The following is a 19,608-nucleotide window of genomic DNA, read 5'->3' as shown; positions in this document are numbered from 1 at the left end:
CACCGCATCCAGCCTGCTCGCTGCACGTCGCCCGTTCCCCGTGCTGTTCTAAGGGTCTCCCGGGTTGCCGAACGCTGGCGGAGGGGGAACCGCGGCTCTCCGTGGGACTCACCACTTTGTTGGGGTCGTTGCGGTGGTTCTCCATGCAGTGCTTGACCAGCTCCTGCTGGTCCAGGTTGCGGGCGCCGCAGTACGGACACACGAAGGTGGAGCGGTTTGGAATATTGCTGCGGGGGGGAGGATGTGGGAGGGGGGCGGGGGGGGGGGGACACAGAGAACGCAAACAAGGGGCCGTCAGAGGAGCAGCAGCCGGACCAGAGAGCCGGGGCGCGGGTTTCGAGTGGGGGGGGTGTCCCGAGTAAAGACTCCTCCGGTCTGAGACCAGCCGAAAAAAACACAAAGCTGACCGGAAATCTCAAACGGCTCTTGGGCGTGAAATTACACGCCGTGAAATTAAACCAACGGTTAAAGTACGCGGTGCCTCGTCTAGACTCACCGGCTCTTGTGATTGGCCCCCCGTTCACAAGGCCCCGCCCCGAACATCAGAGTCAACGTCAGCACATTAATCAGAGCGGCTCTGTCCCCCACGGGGATGAGCGACAGCTGCTAGCTCACAAGCACGCATGACACACGCGCCAGCACACATACTTCATTATATGAATTAATAGGACCAGCTCACCTCAGTCTTCGTAAGCCCTCAACGCATTATGTTCGTCTTTTCATTGCATTACTCTTACACCATAAGTAAGGAAGTTAATACATAAGTGACGTGAACCTGGATAATGAACCAATGGAATAAACAACACCGACAACAATGTGAGTGAATAAGTGAGTTATATTGCAACTAATATTACGTACATATACAGAACAAAAGCCAAAGAATTCTACTATTCCGGACAGTGACCATGTAAGTGTTAGCACGTCAGGGGAAGGCTTGGAAACGAATGCCTAGTGAGATGAGGTGGGGGGTGGTGTGGGTGTGATAGGGAGGAAGGACCAAATCGCACTTTGAAAAGGCTAAATTAATTCTTCTTCTCCATTTCCATCAGAAACGTGTCGGACGCACACCGAGCGGCTTCCTCTCTAATCAGGTGGGCTGTTTATCGGCTGCCTTGCCTGGCAAACTAAAAAAAAAAGTTCCCCTTCCCACGACTAATCCAAAGGGAACTCATTATTTTCTCATTTGTTGTTTCAGGAAGCGGAGAAGATTGCGCCGCTGCGCGCAATACAAAGCCCTCCCCCTCCGCAGACCTCTGGATTATACTTTTTAATAAAATAGCACCCGAGGCGTTTCCTTTGACGAATAACCATATCGCAGGTCCACAAGCTACCGTGTCACATTTAAAGCCTCCATGAGACTTAAACGTTTTTTTTTATGTCCCCTGGAACAATATCTGGAACAATAAGTAACAGAAAATTAAATGTGGTCGGACAGAATTTTAATTTACATAAAAAGGTGGCCCACAAGCTGACTAAAAATACACGTCATTCTAATGATACATTAGATTTCATTTTCACACAACACCGGTACATTTAAACTTCGACTGTGTAATTTCCATCTAAATTCAACACAAAACACCAACTTGTTTCGCGATGTGGCTATCTCCTCCCCTCAACGTGTCATCTTCTTCCAAATACGAAAAATGTGAGGAATGGCCTACCTGGGAATGGGCTGTGAGGTGGGCACAACTGGCACAAATTTTGGGCAGTTGGCCATCTGCTCCTGAACCTTTGAGCAGGAGGAAATGTGTGATCTCATTTTCACCAGGGTGACCTGAAGCAATCAGAGAGAGAGAGAGTGAAAGAGAGAATGAGAGAGACACAGACAGAGAGAGAGAGAGAGAGGGGGGTGAGTGACATCACAAGATACAGGAATGGAATCAGACCAAGCATCCAACACATTTGTTTTTAAAGGATTGTGATGTGTTTATACTTGCACACTTACTAAAGCAAAAAGGGTTAACAAGGGGTTATCAAGAGTTCGACTACTGTGGATTGGCTGAAACGCTGCCTGTGCGTAGGCACGCACAAATAAAAAGACTCCCCACAGAAGAATGGGAATAGTGTGCACACTCAACCAAAACTGAAATGGTATTCTGCAGAACGTGGCCCCCAGCCCCCAGCCCCCACCCCGCAATGGCGCCCCCCCACCTTTTTACTGCAGCCCCGGCAGGGCGCCTTGTAGGAAGAGAGCTGCTTCTCCACGCTGGAGGACTTGTCCACCTTCTTTGGGTCGAAAGGCATGCGGCACAGGGGGCAGAGTGGGGAGGTCACCTGCAGGCAGGGCTGCAGGCACTCGCCACAAAACCTGCGGGCACGAGACGGGCATGAGGCGGGCACAGCTCCACATTAGCACTTCCGCTAAGACGGGCACAGTGCCAGCACGAACACTTCCTCAAAGGACACCAGCATGAACACTTCCTCAAAGACAGGACACCAGCATGAACACTTCCTCAAAGGACACCAGCATGAACACTTCCTCAAAGACAGGACACCAGCACGAACACTTCCTCAAAGGACCCCAACATGAACACTTCCTCAAAGACAGGAGACCAGCACGAACACTTCCTCAAAGGACCCCAACATGAACACTTCCTCAAAGACAGGAGACCAGCATGAACACTTCCTCAAAGACGGGCACAGTGCCAGCATGAACACTTCCTCAAAGACAGGAGACCAGCATGAACACTTCCTCAAAGGACACCAGCATTAATACTTCCTCAAAGACAGGACACCAGCATTAATACTTCCTCAAGAGGACACAGCATGAAACTTCCTCAAGACAGAGACCAGCATGAACACTTCCTCAAAGGACACAGCATTTGAGAACACTTCCTCAAAGACAGGAACCAGCATGAACACTCCTCAAGGACACCAGCATTAATACTTCCTCAAAGACAGCATGCACTTCACAAAGAACCAGCATTAACACTTCCTCAAAGACAGGACACCAGCATGAACACTTCCTCAAAGGACACCAGCATTAATACTTCCTCAAAGACAGGACACCAGCATTAATACTTCCTCAAAGACAGGACACCAGCATTAATACTTCCTCAAAGACAGGACACCAGCATGAACACTTCCTCAAAGACAGGACACCAGCATGAACACTTCCTCAAAGGACACCAACATGAACACTTCCTCAAAGGACACCAGCATTAATACTTCCTCAAAGACAGGACACCAGCATTAACACTTCCTCAAAGACAGGACACCAGCATGAACACTTCCTCAAAGGACACCAGCATGAACACTTCCTCAAAGACAGGACACCCAGACATTAAAATACTTCCTAAAGACAGGACACCAACATTAATACTTCCTCAAAGACAGGACACCAGCATGAACACTTCCTAAAGACAGGACACCAGCATGAACACTTCCTCAAAGGACACCAGCATGAACACTTCCTCAAAGGACACCAGCATGAACACTTCCTCAAAGGACACCAGCATTAACACTTCCTCAAAGACAGGACACCAGCATGAACACTTCCTCAAAGGACACCAGCACCAGCATGAGGTCCACTGTGAGACCTGGACAGTATACAGAGAAGGCAAGTTCCTTCAGTTCTCATCACCCACTGCAGATTGGTCCCTGCTGTTGCCCGTTCCGTATTTCTTATCAATTTGTGATTATATGATGTCATACTCATTAAAATGATGTACTCTTAAATTGTGTCCCATGGTCCTACCTGTAATGGCTGCATTTCTTAGTTTTTTTTTTTTTTTTTTTTTTTTAAGTGTTACTTTATTTTTTAAGATATGATCATACAACAAAATTGTATGTGTGTGTGTGTGTGTGTGTGTGTGTGTGTGTGTGTGTGTGTGAGTGAGGAAAATCAGGACTGGATTTCCATTTGTTCTGCCACACAAAAGGCTCAGTTCCTCACGGTGGCTGTGCTTCACTTTTAAAATTGCACAGCATTTTCCTCATCTACACAAACACTGCACTTCTGCAAGGGAACTTCAGGTTTCTTTCCAACCGTAAGCTCTCAAGAACAGCACCTTCTGAGAAACGCCAACAACTGTGTCCAGCCAAAAGTCCACCACCGTGGCTACTACACATGGCTTCACACTGCAGCATCGTGGGATTAAAACTGAATTAGGCTAAGAACTCACTCAAATCTGATTTCATAGGCTTATCCCTGGCCGTTTAAGGACGAACGTTTCAAACAGGGGCACAGGGGGCGCCACCAAATCCAGCACGCGCAGAAATCCATTTCCTCGTCAAACCCTGGCAGCGCTACGAATCTGGGTTAAAGGAAATAAAAAAATAAAAAATAAAATAAAATTCTACTCGCGCTCGTTGCGAAAGCAATCCGACCGAATGTAATGTGATTCGCTTTCGCAAGTCATAAAAAAGAAAAAAAAAACAGCTGTTTAAAATTCTGCCGTGCTCGGCAAAACCGGCCTTCTTGATTTGGCAATGCAATACCGCTTCCCCATTAACGGCTTCATCAGCGTCTCGCAGACCTCGCATGCAGTGACTCTGCAATGAACTGTGGGAGCTTGAGGACTGGGCGCACACACACACGCACACGGACACACACACACACACACACACTCAAAGAAATTTTTTAAAAAGACAGGAACATTATTCCCTGGGCACTGACATGCCAAATAGGTCAACTGACCGAAAACAAGCACACATGTTCAGACGGACCATTGATTTTGAGGAAAGACAGCAAAGATAATGAATGCTAAAATACATATTCTATTATTATTATTATTATTATCATTATACAGCAGTGTTTATTATTAAACCACCAATGTTCCCAGGAGTAATTTGTTTAAGTCTTTGGAGTGCGATGTTGTCGAATATAGAATTACACGTATCAGGCTCTGGGAGTTTTAATAGTATAGTTTTTTTTTAAATTTTAAATAAAGTTTTGGGTGAATTTTAATGCACAGCTTGGTTTGTAAGGTGGATTGGAGATGGGTGGACATTGGGCCTCACCAGGTTAACATTCCAAAATGTGGGTCGGATGTGGGGGGGGGGTGAGACTGGTCTTCTCTCGGTCAGCATGCTGAGCAATCACCCGTCACCAAAGACTGCATGAGTCAGCACACTGGGGCTTAGGGTGGCAAACACCACAGGGTTACCATGGGGACGGCGACAACAACATCAGCTGATGGGCGTGGCCTGGCCCCCCCCCCCCCCACGACCCCACATCGGGAGGGGAGGGGAGGGGCGGGAGCGGAGGAGAGAGGAGGGGAGGACAGGGGAGGGGTGCAGATGGGGTCACTGTCGGGACGTGGCTCCATACTGGGCCAGCTACCGTAGGACAGGGAACTTTTTTAAAATATAAAGAAACACTTTAGAAATAAAAACAAAAACGAGAGCAAAATGAAAGGATACAAAGGAACGTAATACAGCAGCAAAAGAAAAAGACGCACAGGGAAGTATACGGGAGTACAGGAAACAGGAAATGCATGTTGAAAGCTTCCTCATCTTAGAGGAACAGCAATTTCCCAACCTCGTTTGCCTGAGAAAGGGAAATACTCCCGCAGCTCTACGGCCGGACAGCGGCTCTCCGTCCATCTCTCCACCGCTGCCTTTTCATTACGCGGCTCATTATCTCAGCAGGTAACGAGGCGAGAGGACTGGACGGACGCATTTGGCTGACTCCACACCCGTACCGGCTTTCCAGCACCTTCCGCAGAGAAAAAATTAAAAAATAAAATAGAGTTCTTCATTTCACCCCTAGAGCTCCGCTTCATTTAAAAGCGGGGTGCAGAGCGCTACGCTCCCCTCGCCCGAAAATGAGACGCATCGACCGAGGCGCCCTCAGCTACACGGGCCGGGCGGAGGAGGAAGCTACACGGGGCGGTCGGAGGAGGCTCTCTCATCGGGACGCGCCGGATTCGTCCCCGCTCTCAGGCGAGAAGCCATCCCCGCGGGCGCCCGCCTCTCAGCCTCGTTACCGCCGTGACCCGACGAGCCGCGGGACGACTCCCCCGCAGCGGCGGCGCGGAGTAAATTAATCTGCCTGTATTTCAATTAGCACGACCCGTCAATTTACCAGAACCCCCCGCCCCGAAGCTGACGATCCACGGTGAGCTGAGGCCGCTCTTTCTCTAACGACAGGCCGCTCGCACTGGGCTCGACTGAGCGCGAAACGCCCCTGTTCGCTTAATTGGGAATTACGTTAAGTGCTCTGAGAGGGCAGGGAAAAATAAATAAATAAAATAAAAAAAATAAATAAATGGAAATAATAAAAAAAAATTTCTAGAGTGCAGTGGAGGGGGGTCAGAGCTGACCGTATCAGCGTACACTTAATCTTTATAATCTGTTACCGCGGTAACAGCTTCACATTTCTATTAATCAGCCCGTGGCCCACGGCTCGATTTTCGGCTCTATTAAAAGTCCCCACCTGGCAGTAACTCATTAGGGCAGGGAAGCGTTCATCGACTGCTGGGGCCCGGTGTCTCCTCTTTCTCTCCTCCCTCCCTCCCTCCCTCTTTTCTCTTCCTCCACTTTCCACAGCGGAGCAGAAAGAGTAGAAGCCTGAGCCCCGTCCTCTCAGACGCACTCGACGCTCCCGGGGGCTGCTGGGAAAAAAAACTCCTTTACGGCCTCGTAAAAGCAATAACCACCGGCTCTGTAGACAGATTAAAAAACTGTCCGAAACATTTTAGCACGACCAAAATCGAGCCCACGGGAACACTCCCCCCCCCCCCGCACACATCGGCAAGATGCGTCGAGGCCCCCGGCACAGCCGTCCAGTGCCGCGATGTTCACAGACCGAGCGGGAGCAGGGAGGGCAGGAACACGACCACGCCAGCGCCGTAACCAATCACACTAGACCACCGCGGACTAGCATTTACAACACACGGCGAAACCTTATAAATGTTTTAAATGGGCAACAATTGCTCGCATAAAGCAAAAGAGTGAGCAGGACTTTATGAAAGTATTGCGATGCTAGAGAGGAGGGAACACTTAGAAGGCCAATGAAAACTTGTGCTGTGGGGCGGGAGGGTGGGGGGTGGGGTGGAGGGGGTTGGGGTTGAGGAATGTAGATCAGCCCCAAGTACACAGCAGACAGTGGAACATTCAGCTAGTTGCTATTCAGGGAGCAGACCTGCAAGCGGTGTCTGGTCGTATCGACAATCCTGAAAGACACCTGCAAGGTCATCGGCCTCCCTCCCCGGGGGTCAGCACCACCTGCATCACAAGAGGACGCTGGGAATTCCATCCGATACAACCTCACACGACCCAATCCGCACGGTGATGTCACGGGAGCAAGGCTGCAGTTACTGTGATGTCACAGACTGCGGTGCGCACTCAGTTACTCTGATGTCACTGACTGGCCTTCAAGCCACACCCTCCCATTCCGATGCAGAGGGAGCACCAACGTGTTGCTAACTTACTCTTTTGTTTCCATCAAATGTTGCACCAGCATGTAATATCAATACAGACAGAGAGACAGACCGGCACTCTAAACTCCAGATACAGGCAGAGGAGGTAATTAGCCCCCAAGTGTGCTGGGGAGAACATCAGCCTCTTCTTCTGTTTATATGGCGACACAAGAAGAGATGTCCAAAATCTAAAGCAAAAACTAAAACGTATTATAGCGCATTATTTAAAAAAAACCCGAAACATTCATAGTATACCTCCTAAACCCTCAAAAGGCAAGCCAAGAGTAACAGTGATGAGGAAAAATGTCCAGGGTTCGATATAGGAAAGTTAGAACCAGACTCACAAGGAGCCCTCTTGTAATGGACGCTTACGCTTATCAACGCTTCATTGATGCTTCATTGCAAGCAGTAGGGTAGTGTCTGTCGACGACATCCAGCGGGTTTGAACGCAACCTCGATGCCGACATCGGTCTACCTCGAGCTTGTCATCAGCGCTAGTGTGGCTCCATAATGACCAACACAGTCAAGCTAATTACTGACCCATTCTAAATCGGCTCGGGAGTGGTTGTGTGCAGGTGGTAATCCTGGAGTGGGGTGACAGGATTGGGGGGGGCTCGCACCAGTAACACGATTCCACAGAAGAGAATTATCCCTTCTTTCACGGTCCCTCTATTCGCCTCTTTCTTTCTCTCCGGGATTTAGTAATGGTGTTCCCTGTACGACAAGCTCTCTGCAGGCATTTGTACATCAGACAGGTTACACGCTTACGTTTGAACTGTTATTATTATAATCGCTTGACGCTTGATCACCGATGTGTTGCTTGTTATTCTACCGGCGCTGCTGTTCCTCCAGCTGTCATGACGTGCGAACGGGCCGCTATCTTTTCCGTCGTGACGGCCCTGCGCGCTGCCCTGGATAAAAGAGAGTCTGCCAAAAAGAATGAATGACAATGATCATCTTAAAATTCGGATTAACATAATTCCTCTAAATAAAAAAAATCACGCAAACTCGAAATGCAGGGATAAATACTAACAAGGCCCCCCCTCACGGCTGTCTGAATACATAAATGCCTGGAGTTTACCTCGCATTTATTATTTATCATGTAAATCCAACTAAAGCCTGATATAAATGTAAAGTGTTCGATATTCAGCAAACATTTAAACTCAAATATTTAAATTTCAGTCACAAAATATTTAGGTGGACGCACAAAGGAAAATGGCTCCTGACGAGGTCATGTTTACGCACGGCCGTATTGTCCTAACAGGGCACTTGTTGTCAGGTTGTGTGTGCAACAGGCTCGGAGTTTTATTCTCCGAAAGAACGCCCCTGGACCGCCTTGCAGACGGCTGGGGACGGGGCTACGGGCTCGGGGCTCGGGGCTACGGGCTACGGCTGGGCACGGGCAGGGCACGGGCACGGGGCTACGGGTGCTACGGGCTCGGCTCGGGAGCGACAGCGAGCGTGCCGCTCGCGAGGAGAACCATCTGGAGGACGCGGCTGCCTCTCCGAACGCCGACAGCTCCGTAGCCGCCGCCGCCGCTCAGTTCAAAGCGCGCTCGCCGGTCGCCGTCGTCGTCGTCGTCTCCGGCGCAACGCAGTCGCTCGTTACCGCGTCTGGTTTTCACGATTCCGAATTTAAGTAACTTCGCCAATTAAAAAACAAAAAAAAAGAAAAGAAAAAAAAAGAAAAGAACTGCAGTCTTCAAGGAGGGCCTCCAGCTGAGCACGAAGAAGCAACTCAGCCGTACCGAACACAGAGCGCATAACAAGAAGTCAACTTTCCTCAACACTTTTCCTCTCCCATAACTCTCGGAATACTCCTACTCTAAAGGAGTATTCTTTCCCCATAACACCAAGGGGGGCCAAGGGGGGGGGGGGTTTCACATCGCCCAAAATAGGGATGCAGCTACACAGAGTGCCAGCAGTGGTGCAGACAGCACAATACCACAAGAGATGCTATTTTGAAAAATCCTTTAAAACACCGTTTGCACATGTGCATGTATAAATAAAAAAAACAGCGACGGAACTCGACACCGTCCGTGCGCTGTGACAACGCAGCATCGCTAATGTGTATTGCGCAAGACAGAGAACACGAACACAAATTCAATCTTTTACAAACCGCAACACACACAGACAGACAGGACATACCAGACAGACAGACAGACAGACAGACAGGACGTACCAGACAGACAGACAGACAGACAGACAGACAGACAGACAGACAGGACGTACCAGACAGACAGACAGACAGACATACCAGACAGACAGGCAGACAAACAGACAGGATATACCAGATAATCAGACAGACACACAGGCAGGCAGGCAGGCAGGCAGACAGGACATACAAGATAGATGGACAGACAGGTAGACAGACAGACAGAGAGGCAGGCAGACAGACAGAGTCAGACAGGACATACCAGACAGACAGGCACACAGGCAGGCAGGCAGACAGATAGGCAGGCAGACAGACAAACAGACAGGCAGACAGGCAGGCAGACCTTCCCCCAGCACTGTGTGAGCTGGATTCCATAATGTTACTCCGCGGGCCAATAGCGGTTGAAGATTTCAGTTGCAAGGCTTCTGTTTTAACAGGCACCAGGGACCCCCCTTCCAGGAAACTGAAGCCACCCTCGCTGCCAGGGCAATGATGTCCTGTAATCACTCTGATCGTTTCAACCCACTGATCCCCCCCCCCGACATCTGGGTCCGAGGATCGTATACTACGGGTGGGTTTGCTGTGAGACTGTGGAAGGGTTCGAGTGTTTAATAAATGTCTCACCGTCACTGACTGACCAACCACAGATTCCAGGGCCATTTCCCATCACACTCAGCAGCTCAGTTCAATCTAACTCTGTCTGCCGGCGTGACAAAATCAATGTCCGTACTGCCGAAGCTTCCTGTAACATCACAGACAAGGACACCGTACGAAATAACACCGTACAGGCAAAATAAGAATGAAGACATTCAAAAATAAATAAAATAAAAATATTTATAACAGAGCACAACAGGAAGTGTCCCTCAAACAGTGGCAGACAGAACGCACTGTTCAGCCGGTAGAGAACATTCCTTCGCCTCTCTTGAAAGGATAGGAGGCTTTTGATTGTCAGGGAGATTTGAGAATAGTGCATTCTCCATCTCTCCCTCTATCTCTCTCTCTCTCCGTCACAGTCTTCCGTTTCAATCGCTACTCTCCCGCTCTCTCTTCGTTCCTCCTCTGCTCAAACACTCCCCCCCCCCCCCTTCTCCAATTCACACTCACCCCCTATTCTCTGGTTCTCTCGCTTTCTCTCAGACAGCTCCACCTCTCTCTCTCTCTCTCTCTCTCTCTTTCTCTTACTCTGTTGCTTTGTCTTCTGGCACAAAACACCACCCTCCCTCTTCACTCCTCAAGCAAACAGCCACAAGCAAAGTCCAACATGTTTTCAGCATTTTGAATCTAAGAGACCTCTTAGAAATGACACTTAAACCACAAGTCAACGTTGCCATTTGTTTACGTGGTACAGTACTTTCAGGGTCACACTGGACAGAAAGCGGCATGAAATCTGGGGGTTGCCAGATTTGAAACGTAATCGCAAACAAGGTCGACAGATTGGGGGGATCCCCTTGGAACCGAAAACCAAAATCGGACGGGGGTGTGTGTGTTCGGCAGTGGTAATGAAAATGAAGTGAACCCAGTGAATCGATGGGCACTTGCCTTGGTTGATGTGACTGGACATCCCTACTATGAGAGACAAGTCTCCATATGGGGCCAATTGCATATCTTGTATTAAGATGGTGTCAGGAACATCGGGCTGTAAGGGGAAGGATGTGCTTTGCATAACCAACTCCACATAGATTAGGCCTCTCTCTGCACTTCAGAGGTACCGCTTGGAATTGCGATCTCAAAAAGCCATTTCCCGCAGTTTAAAAGATTGCTCTCTCCTGCCTTTCATAAGCCATTTTTAGAAACCATTCCCCTCCGTTGCAACAGACTCAAAATGGTTCTGTTCATTACGCCTATCTTTGACACCCGCATTTTGCAATATACAAGAATAACCCAACCCACAGCAATTCTTTGCCCCCCACCAAAGCTCTTAGACAATGGTCAAGATTAAAAGTAAATACATAATTAACCAAAAGAATAATTTCAAAGTTAGATAATAAATAAATAAAATAAACATACAACCGATAGTAGTAGTAAGTATTGTGCAACTAAGAGGCGACAGCAATTAGCAATATAAGGGACCTAATTTTCTTCACCAAGAATAACTCACAATCAGAAATCAACCAGTTTATCACAGACGGCAAGAGAATTGCCCCATAGAAGGAGCATTACTGGACCAAGAGTTTGTTACAAAAGTTTAAAAAGGTGTCCGATGCAGGAGCAAACTTTTTCACAGTTTTAAAATCTCACATTAAAAAATAAATAAATAAATAATCCAAAGAACAATACCAAAAAGGCAAAAGATATATGCTTAGAAATCATTTTTAAGGGAGTTTAAGCAAAACAGCTCAAGTAGAGGACTTTGAGGAAACTCAGCAGCTGACATTCTGTTAACAGTGCTGGAAATAGAACAAAGGTTGTTTTCTTGGCTGTGATTTCTGCAAATGATTTTTCCCGCAAGGGGTAATAAATCAAGCCTTCAATGTTGATGCGTTTACAGCAATTAAAACGGCAAGGAGAGATCTTTTTTTTTTTTGTTGGTGCTATTCTCACAACCATCCTTTCTTTAAAGATGAACGCAAAACAGCCAAGAACTGAGACAATTTAATTCAGTCTCGCGCTCTCTCGCCACGATGACACCGCGCTTCAGGACTCGACACCGTCACCGGCACCGGAACAGACGCTCCGCTGGTGAGAACACCTTCACACAACCTTCTGTTAACGCCGCCGCGGTGCCAGGTGAGGTCGGCAAAGGGCTGTGAACAAGCGGGGGAATACTGACACCCTCTCCCCCCCCCCAAATATAAAAGGAGACACTGACACGGAACAACTTTCAAGCCTTCACAGAGCACCTAACCCGATTCACAGATGCTTGACAACCAACTCTGTGGTAACAAAGCTGACCTACTAATCCCAAGCCAAACGTTCGTGTCTGTGTGTGTGTGTGTGTGTGTGTGTGTGTGTGTGTGTGTGAACGCTCAGTAATATTTTGTCTCCTCTGGATTTCAAAATAACAAAGAAGGATGTCAACAGAACCACGAGCCATCAAAGCTACAAGAACTTCAGCTCCCAAAATAAAGTTAAATCGTAACCATTCATTTGTGACTGCCACGGCTCTGTGGTCCTGCGGGTTAGTCAGAGAGCACTAAACAAACCGCTACTCTAGTTGGGTAAAAATCGCCAAGCATCAAGGTAGGGACATCACATGACCACGGCAGAAATCACCCTGTAATTGGATGGGAGCTGGGGGGGGGGGGGCTTGCGGTGACCACTGCGGGAAAAAACCAGTAAAATGTTGTGAGTAGGTGTGTGTGTGTGTGTGTGTGTGTGTGTGTTCATGTGTTTACAAGCCTTACAAAAATAATGTGAAATTACTTTGCAACGTGAAAACTAAAGCAAAAAAAAAAGTGCTTCACACAATCTGCTAGTCCAGTTTCCACAAACATGGGCATGTGGGTAGAGAGCAGCATTCCGAGTAAGCACCCTGCTTCAGTAAATGCCTGTGTTTCAATACATGCCTGTGTTTCAATACACGCCTGTGTTTCAATACACGCCTGTGTTTCAATACACGCCTGTGTTTCAATACATGCCTGTGTTTCAGTAAATGCCTGTGTTTCAATACACGCCTGTGTTTTGGTACACGCCTATGTTCCAGTAAATGCCTGTGTTTCAATACACACCTGTTCATACGCCTGGTTCCACTGTGTTCAGGTACACGCCTGTGTTTCAATAAATGCCTATGTTTCAGTAAATGCCTATGTTTCAGTAAATGCCTGTGTTTCAGTAAATGCCTGTGTTTCAGTAAACGCCTGTGTTTCAGTAAATGCCTGTTTCAGTAAATGCCTACGTTTCAGTAAATGCCTGTGTGTCAGTAAATGCCTGTGTTTCGGTACACGCCTGTGTGTCAGTACGCCCCCGTGTTCAGGCACACGCCTGTGTGTGTTGAACACGCAAGGAAGTGATGAGTTTCCAAACTTGCACTCGGTGCTAAATCAAGAGGGTCTCCTTTGGTGAAAGAGCACAAGAGGAGGCAGACTGGCTTTCTGGAGCTGTGGGATTAGGACTCTGGATTTTTCCCCACAGGGAAAAGACTGGCTCCACCTGACTGATGAAGGAGCACCACCCATGTGAGGAATTCAAACGAACGGGCCATCACACCCTCCGTAACATAACACCGATATAATACTTAGCTTCATTTGCACCTTGAAAAGTGTTGACTCGGGACCGATGGCTCACGATCACATGATCGCCATGACGATCAGCAGGGCCCTCCACGGAGAAGAGGCTCGGTGGCGGTGCAGGCGAAACGGAGCGCCGTCAGGGAACGCCGTTTTGACATTTCGTCCGCAGGACCTACTCCTCGCGTGCATGGCACTAGGGCGACCGCGCGGCTGCCCGCGGTCCACGTGACCGAGAGCGCTCGCTGCCGTAATGAGATTTAACAAACGCAGACATTTCCCTTCTCACCCTCCAGCCGCGCTTACTGTCCTGACGTGACACGGGGATTAGTGTGCGTTTCTCTGTGTGTGTCTGTGTGTGCGTGTGTGTGCCTGTGTGTGTGTGGGCATGAATACAACAGAGAGAAAAATGTTTTATATTCAAGTCAAGATTCAAGGCTACTCTCTTGATTGAAAGAGACTTAGCCCAATGGAACCTGTGTGTGTGGGCATGCCTGCTTGTGTATGGGCATGTTGCGTAGCTGTGCGGCTGTGTGTGTGTGTGTGGACGTGTCATGTGGCATGCTGTGTGGTTGAGTTTATGCAGTTGTGTGCACGCCTGTGTGTGTGTGCATGCTTGTGTACCGGTGGCGAGATGCTGTTGTGTAGTGTGTGTGTGTGTGTGCATGCTGTCTGTGGCGCCGGTGTGTGCCTGGTATGTGTGTGTTGCAGCGCTGCGTACGCCCTGTGTGTGGCCTGTAAGTGTTGTGTGTGTGTGCATGCGTGTCTGTGTGCACGCCTGTGTGTGTGTGCCTGTAAGTGTATGTGTGTGTGTGCATGCGTGTCTGTGTGCACGCCTGTGTGTGTGTGTGCATGCGTGTCTGTGTGCAAGCCTGTGTGTGTGTGTGTGCATGCGTGTCGTGCCATGTGTTGCATGCGCGTTCTGCGTACCGTGTGTGTGCGCCTGTAAGTGTATGTGTGTGTGTGCATGGTCTGTGGCAGGTGTGTGTCCCTTTATTATGTGTGGTGCTGCGTCGGTGACGCAGTGTGTGTTGCCAGTATGGTGTGGTGCAGCACTTGTGCTGACAGTGGCGTGATGCTTGCGGCGCTGCAGGAAAGGGTGCGGCGCGTGAGAGAACCGCACAGGGCCGCTGCCTCTCCAGGGCCTGCATCCACACCACACCCCCGCCGTGGAGTGACAGACCCCCACACACACAGGAAGAGTGAGAGCGAATCAGGAACCACATGAGGAGTTCCTGTGAAAAAACCACCACACACAGCAAAAAGGGGAGGAGGGATGCACATGCGTGTAGGACTACATTACATTTATTGGGCAGATGCATTTATCCAAAGCGATGTACAGTAAGTGCATACTGAAGGTCACTGGAACAACTACAAGACATGGGTCCAATGGTTAAAGACAGAATCTTAAGAGCACCCCATCAAGCTTTCAGCCTCCCGATTTGGTCTCATCAACAGGATTCACAAGGCCTGTTCTCAGTGAGGTTGCAAACACACAGCTGAAGACCAGGGACTCACCAACCACCCTGATACAAGTCCCCCTTCCACACACTAGCCACTCGACGTATCACGTGACACCACTTTGACTTCCTGTGTGCTAGCCAGGGCCCGCCCCCCCCCAGCCCGCAGCTTGAGTGACAGCTTGAACTGTGCTCTGCTCACGGCGGCCTCTCGTCAAAAAATCCACTCTCATAAAAGAGGCCAAATGGCCTGTTTGGCGAGCAGCGTGCGACAGCCACCGTGTGTCATCACACTGACGGGCACATTGTGTTCCACCGTGGCCTCTGTTCCTCTGCCAGCCAGGGGAGGGGGGGGGGAAAAAGCACAAGAATACCTAGACATAAACGAGCCCCAAAAAAAAAGCCCGCGTGTCAGAATTCACTTGTTCTCTGTGGGCTTACGACTGACAGGATTCATGGGCACTGAGCAAAAACCACGTCTAACGGCTCAAATACATTCTTATAAGCCCTGCTGTTTTTTTTGCACTCAGTAACACCCCGAGACAACACAAACAAGTCAGTTTAAATATTTTTGTTTAATCAGAACTTGTTCGGTCCCGACATTGGATCTGGGCTGGGGGAACGAACGCCAGAGCATCCAGCCTGTGTCTGTGAGGCTTTCCGTCAGGGGTCTGCAGAGAGGACACCTTCCCACTGCAAACACTTAAAGTGCTCCTGCTACTGAGTCCCCTGTCCCAGAGAAGGACAGAGCAGAGGGAGGGAGGTAGAGACAGAGAGAGGTACAGAGAGGTACAGAGAGGTAGAGAGAGAGAGAGGTAGAGAGAGAAAGAGAGAGAGAGAGAGAGAGAGAGGTAGAGAGAGAAAGAGAGAGAGGTAGAGAGAGAAAGAGAGAGAGAGAGTTTACAACAAGCTTTATGCTCCTGTACAAACCATTCTCTAAGGCTCTACTATGAACAACCATGAACAATCTGGATGCTGTTTTGCAGTTTTATAAAACGCCTTCAAGACTTGATAACAGATTTCTTTTTTTGACCTTTGTGTCATTCACGAAAAAAATGTCTGGTGACCACAATTGCAACAAACCCAAAAATAGTCTGCCTTCAAATGAATGTTGCTTCCTCCCACCCACCAGTAAATTCAACTAAGATTAGAGGATTTTTGGTGTAAATTTGAGGAGTCAAACACCTTGTTAATGATTAAATATCTCTGGCACTACACTCATACATGATTAAGTGTATGCACATAAAAGGAAAAATCATCCATTAAGTGGCACTCTGGAGACATAACAGGAATTCAAAGCTGTTGTTTCTCAATGTCTCGGATTATGTGTTCACTTATTCACTGTATAATACACGCAACTGAATTAGCACAATAATTGTCCAGCCAATAAATCACATTTATGATAGGAAATTAACCAAAATGAGACAGAGGGAGAGAGAGAGAGGGGTGGGGGAGACAGTATTATACAGAAACTATTCGCAAAAACAGCAGGGAAGACCATGGAGACAGTGCTGCTCAAAGGCCTTCATCTCTTCCATTGCAGACAGCAAAGCAAAAAGATCAAGTTTGCAAGCTACACACCGAAGGAGGCAGAGTTACAGAGAACAGAATGCTATTTCAGTGAGACACGACACACATTTTCAGCCTCCCAAAAAAAGCCCTTGGCTAAAACCAAGATTCTGGGGACGATTCTTCTGTAATGCCGCAGTTCAGAAACTGTGATCAACTCATGCCAGATATTGCTGGTCAGAGCGGCCCAATTGGTGCTCCCTTGCCAGCACCTCAGCCAATCAGAACAGACACTCCGGAGTGTGCAATACAGGTGTACTCTAGTGGATGAGAAACAGGAGGAGGCAATTCCAGTTGAATAGTGTTTTTTTTTTTTTTTTAAACCAAAGGACACACAGGTAACACTGTGCATTAGAAGAACTAAGGTCAGGGCCAAGGTTAATATCACCTGCCTGAGCTCAACTTGGTCAGGCCTCCACACACAGTCCCAATAATCAGCTGAAGTCATCCATCACTGCAGCACTGTTGGAAATGCTTCATTGCACTTTGTAATGGGCAATACGTCATTCGGTCATGAATCTCCAACACGTACCCGCAAAATTCTGGCTTTGGCTATTGTAAAAAGCCGGTAGGGGGGTCTGGCAGTTTTACTTAGTTTCGGTCTGGCGAATAAGATTAAGCTTTGTTGAAAAGTCATGAAAAAATATTTTAAAAATTGCCCATTACAACCGTACTCAATCTACACATAAATGTCAGTAGGGACTGAGTGAGAGTAGGAGAGAGTTGCGCGCAGCGCTCAACCAGACAAAAGAACCTCATCTCGCGCGCTGCCAAGGCAAAGGATTTAAACGTGCATGTCCCCTGTAGCGTGCTGTATTTCTAGCAAAACTCGAGCTATATTCAGGCATGTCCACTTGTCCAGAAGGCAAATCTTACATTTTAACTGCACTGCTAATCCGATCCTGATGCCTTAGACTGTCATCAAACCGTGTCCATCAATACCAAAATAAGGCACACGTAGATCAAGACCCATGATGATTTATTCAAGTTTTCACAATACATGTTTACAGTCCAGGCTTTGTTTTAGACCACCGTTGACTAAACAGCATACGGAATACAGCCAATAGACTGTAGGCCTATTTGTCCTACCTTCGTAACATTCATGGGCTAAATCCATCAACATAAGAACAAAGTCCATGCCATGCGTTGGAGCAATCAACCGCTTATTGTTCGATGAAGTAAAACTTAAAAAAAAGACAAACGACAAAAATTAAGCAACATCCTCATTTGAAAAACACCGTTAACAAATGACACCCCCCTACACACATTTAAATGTATTTACAGTCTCGGGTTTCCCCCTTTCAGTTCAACTTGCTTATACGCTTGCTGCTCATCCTGCACTTGAAACTGCATGTGCGGAGACTAGCCTACTGGCTCTACTAGAACGTCCTGTGTCTGTGGGCTCCCTAATTGTGTTTTCTTTTCACTGGCCCAGTGGGCATTGCCCCCTCGTACGCTGGCAGCGGACACCTCAATACAACACGAAAATATGCAGTGTTACCGAATACGATTTAGGAGAGAACCCTTCTGTGCGTTATTCTGTATTCGCTTTCATTCCAGCGCATGCATTTTCCACAATCGTAACAAGTGAGCAGGGAAAAAATCTGAGGAACTACACTCCGTATAAAATGACTTGGGTATTCACTGCACGATCCACATTGGCAAGGCAGTTTGTTAGCAAGGTAAAAAAGATCTAGCTACATAGTGCCGCTCTTGCTATCGTTATATTTCACTGAGCAGTTGGACAAAGGAAGCGCCTTTGTTGCGTAAATATTTCAGCGTGGTGTCATCAAACTAATGAAACAGTTCTTGGATCGCTCACCTATTGAGGTCGTGCAGCATTTAAGGCATAGCTATATACAATTTCCTTTGTTATGCGAGACACTGTTTGCGACTTGCTCATGCATTATATATCGTTGCAAATAGTGCAAACAGTAGCAAATAACAAAGCAAAATGACATGGACAACATCTTATGTGAGTTAGCCAATTTAGGGAATTAACTGTACCTCATTTAAACGTCAACATTACAATTGCACAGTTGGGTTTTTCAAACGAACCGAACCCATCAATATTTACAATTCTGCAAAACTAGCCACAAAAAGTCAACGAAACCCGCCAACAGTGATAACGCTATATTTTTGTTTTTGCAATAAGCCTGACTGACTACTCACGTGTGGGCGCAGCTTACGATGCTGACAGGTTTGTGGTAGACCTCCAAACAAATGGGGCAGGAAAACTGGCTTTCGATGCTCTCATTCGGGGCGGCCGCCGCTGCCCCGTTCGGTTGAGGATGATGGTGATGTTGCCTGAGCTGGGTAGCCGAAACAAAACTGCGGAACATCGCCATCATGAACGAGGATCTTTCAGCAGTCTGTCGGTTAACGGCGCAGCAGCGTTTATTGTGTATGCTACCACTGATCTGAATAAGCTGTCAGCTAATACAGATCAGTGGCGTTAACAAGAACTGTGAAAAGGAGGGCTAGCATTGGAGACATCAACCCCACGACGAAGATGGTAGCGCTGTTGACGAATACACGCCGGACGCGAAAGTAAACATTACAAGACAGTGGAAACAATAAGCCTTTAAAATCCATACACCACCGAATGTTTTTCTGGGTATTGAAGTTTTACTTATAATCTAGATAACGGAATACGGAATTGTATAAACTACACTCCCAAAATGCATTGCTGCTATGCACAAGAGCCTTCGCTAGCTGGCGCTGTATTTACAAACGTGATTATAAGAATGCAAATTATTTCAGCGGCATGATGTAGAGCGGATTATTGTATTCAGCGCCGAGCATAATTAAGAAAAAAAACATCAATTTATTGCAAACTTTGCGGTAAAAGTGTCGCCTGTATTGTACATATCCCCACTTCGTCTACAACATAG

General features: G+C 47.8%; 1 protein-coding gene across 2 annotated transcripts in view; it reads right to left on the bottom strand.

Annotated features, from left to right (window-relative positions):
* Positions 1-19,267, bottom strand: part of LOC135255737 (E3 ubiquitin-protein ligase RNF166) — a 25,714-nt gene extending 6,447 nt beyond the window's left edge. The window contains exons 1-4 of one of the 2 annotated variants that reach the window (XM_064337281.1): positions 18,887-19,267; positions 2,152-2,308; positions 1,662-1,774; positions 113-227 (exon numbers count right to left, since the gene is read on the bottom strand). In XM_064337281.1, the coding sequence (XP_064193351.1) occupies positions 113-227; positions 1,662-1,774; positions 2,152-2,308; positions 18,887-19,065 (564 nt within the window). In that variant the 5' untranslated portion in view covers positions 19,066-19,267. Of the gene's footprint in view, positions 1-112; positions 228-1,661; positions 1,775-2,151; positions 2,309-4,124; positions 4,270-18,886 lie in introns of those variants that run through there. The other variant, XM_064337283.1, reaches the window with a different exon arrangement.
* Positions 19,268-19,608: the final 341 nt, after the last annotated feature.

Source organism: Anguilla rostrata, chromosome 5 (assembly GCF_018555375.3).
Source record: "Anguilla rostrata isolate EN2019 chromosome 5, ASM1855537v3, whole genome shotgun sequence".
NCBI lineage: Eukaryota > Metazoa > Chordata > Actinopteri > Anguilliformes > Anguillidae > Anguilla > Anguilla rostrata.
Note: the sequence above shows the minus strand (reverse complement) of the source record. Positions and strands in the feature narration are given on the sequence as shown.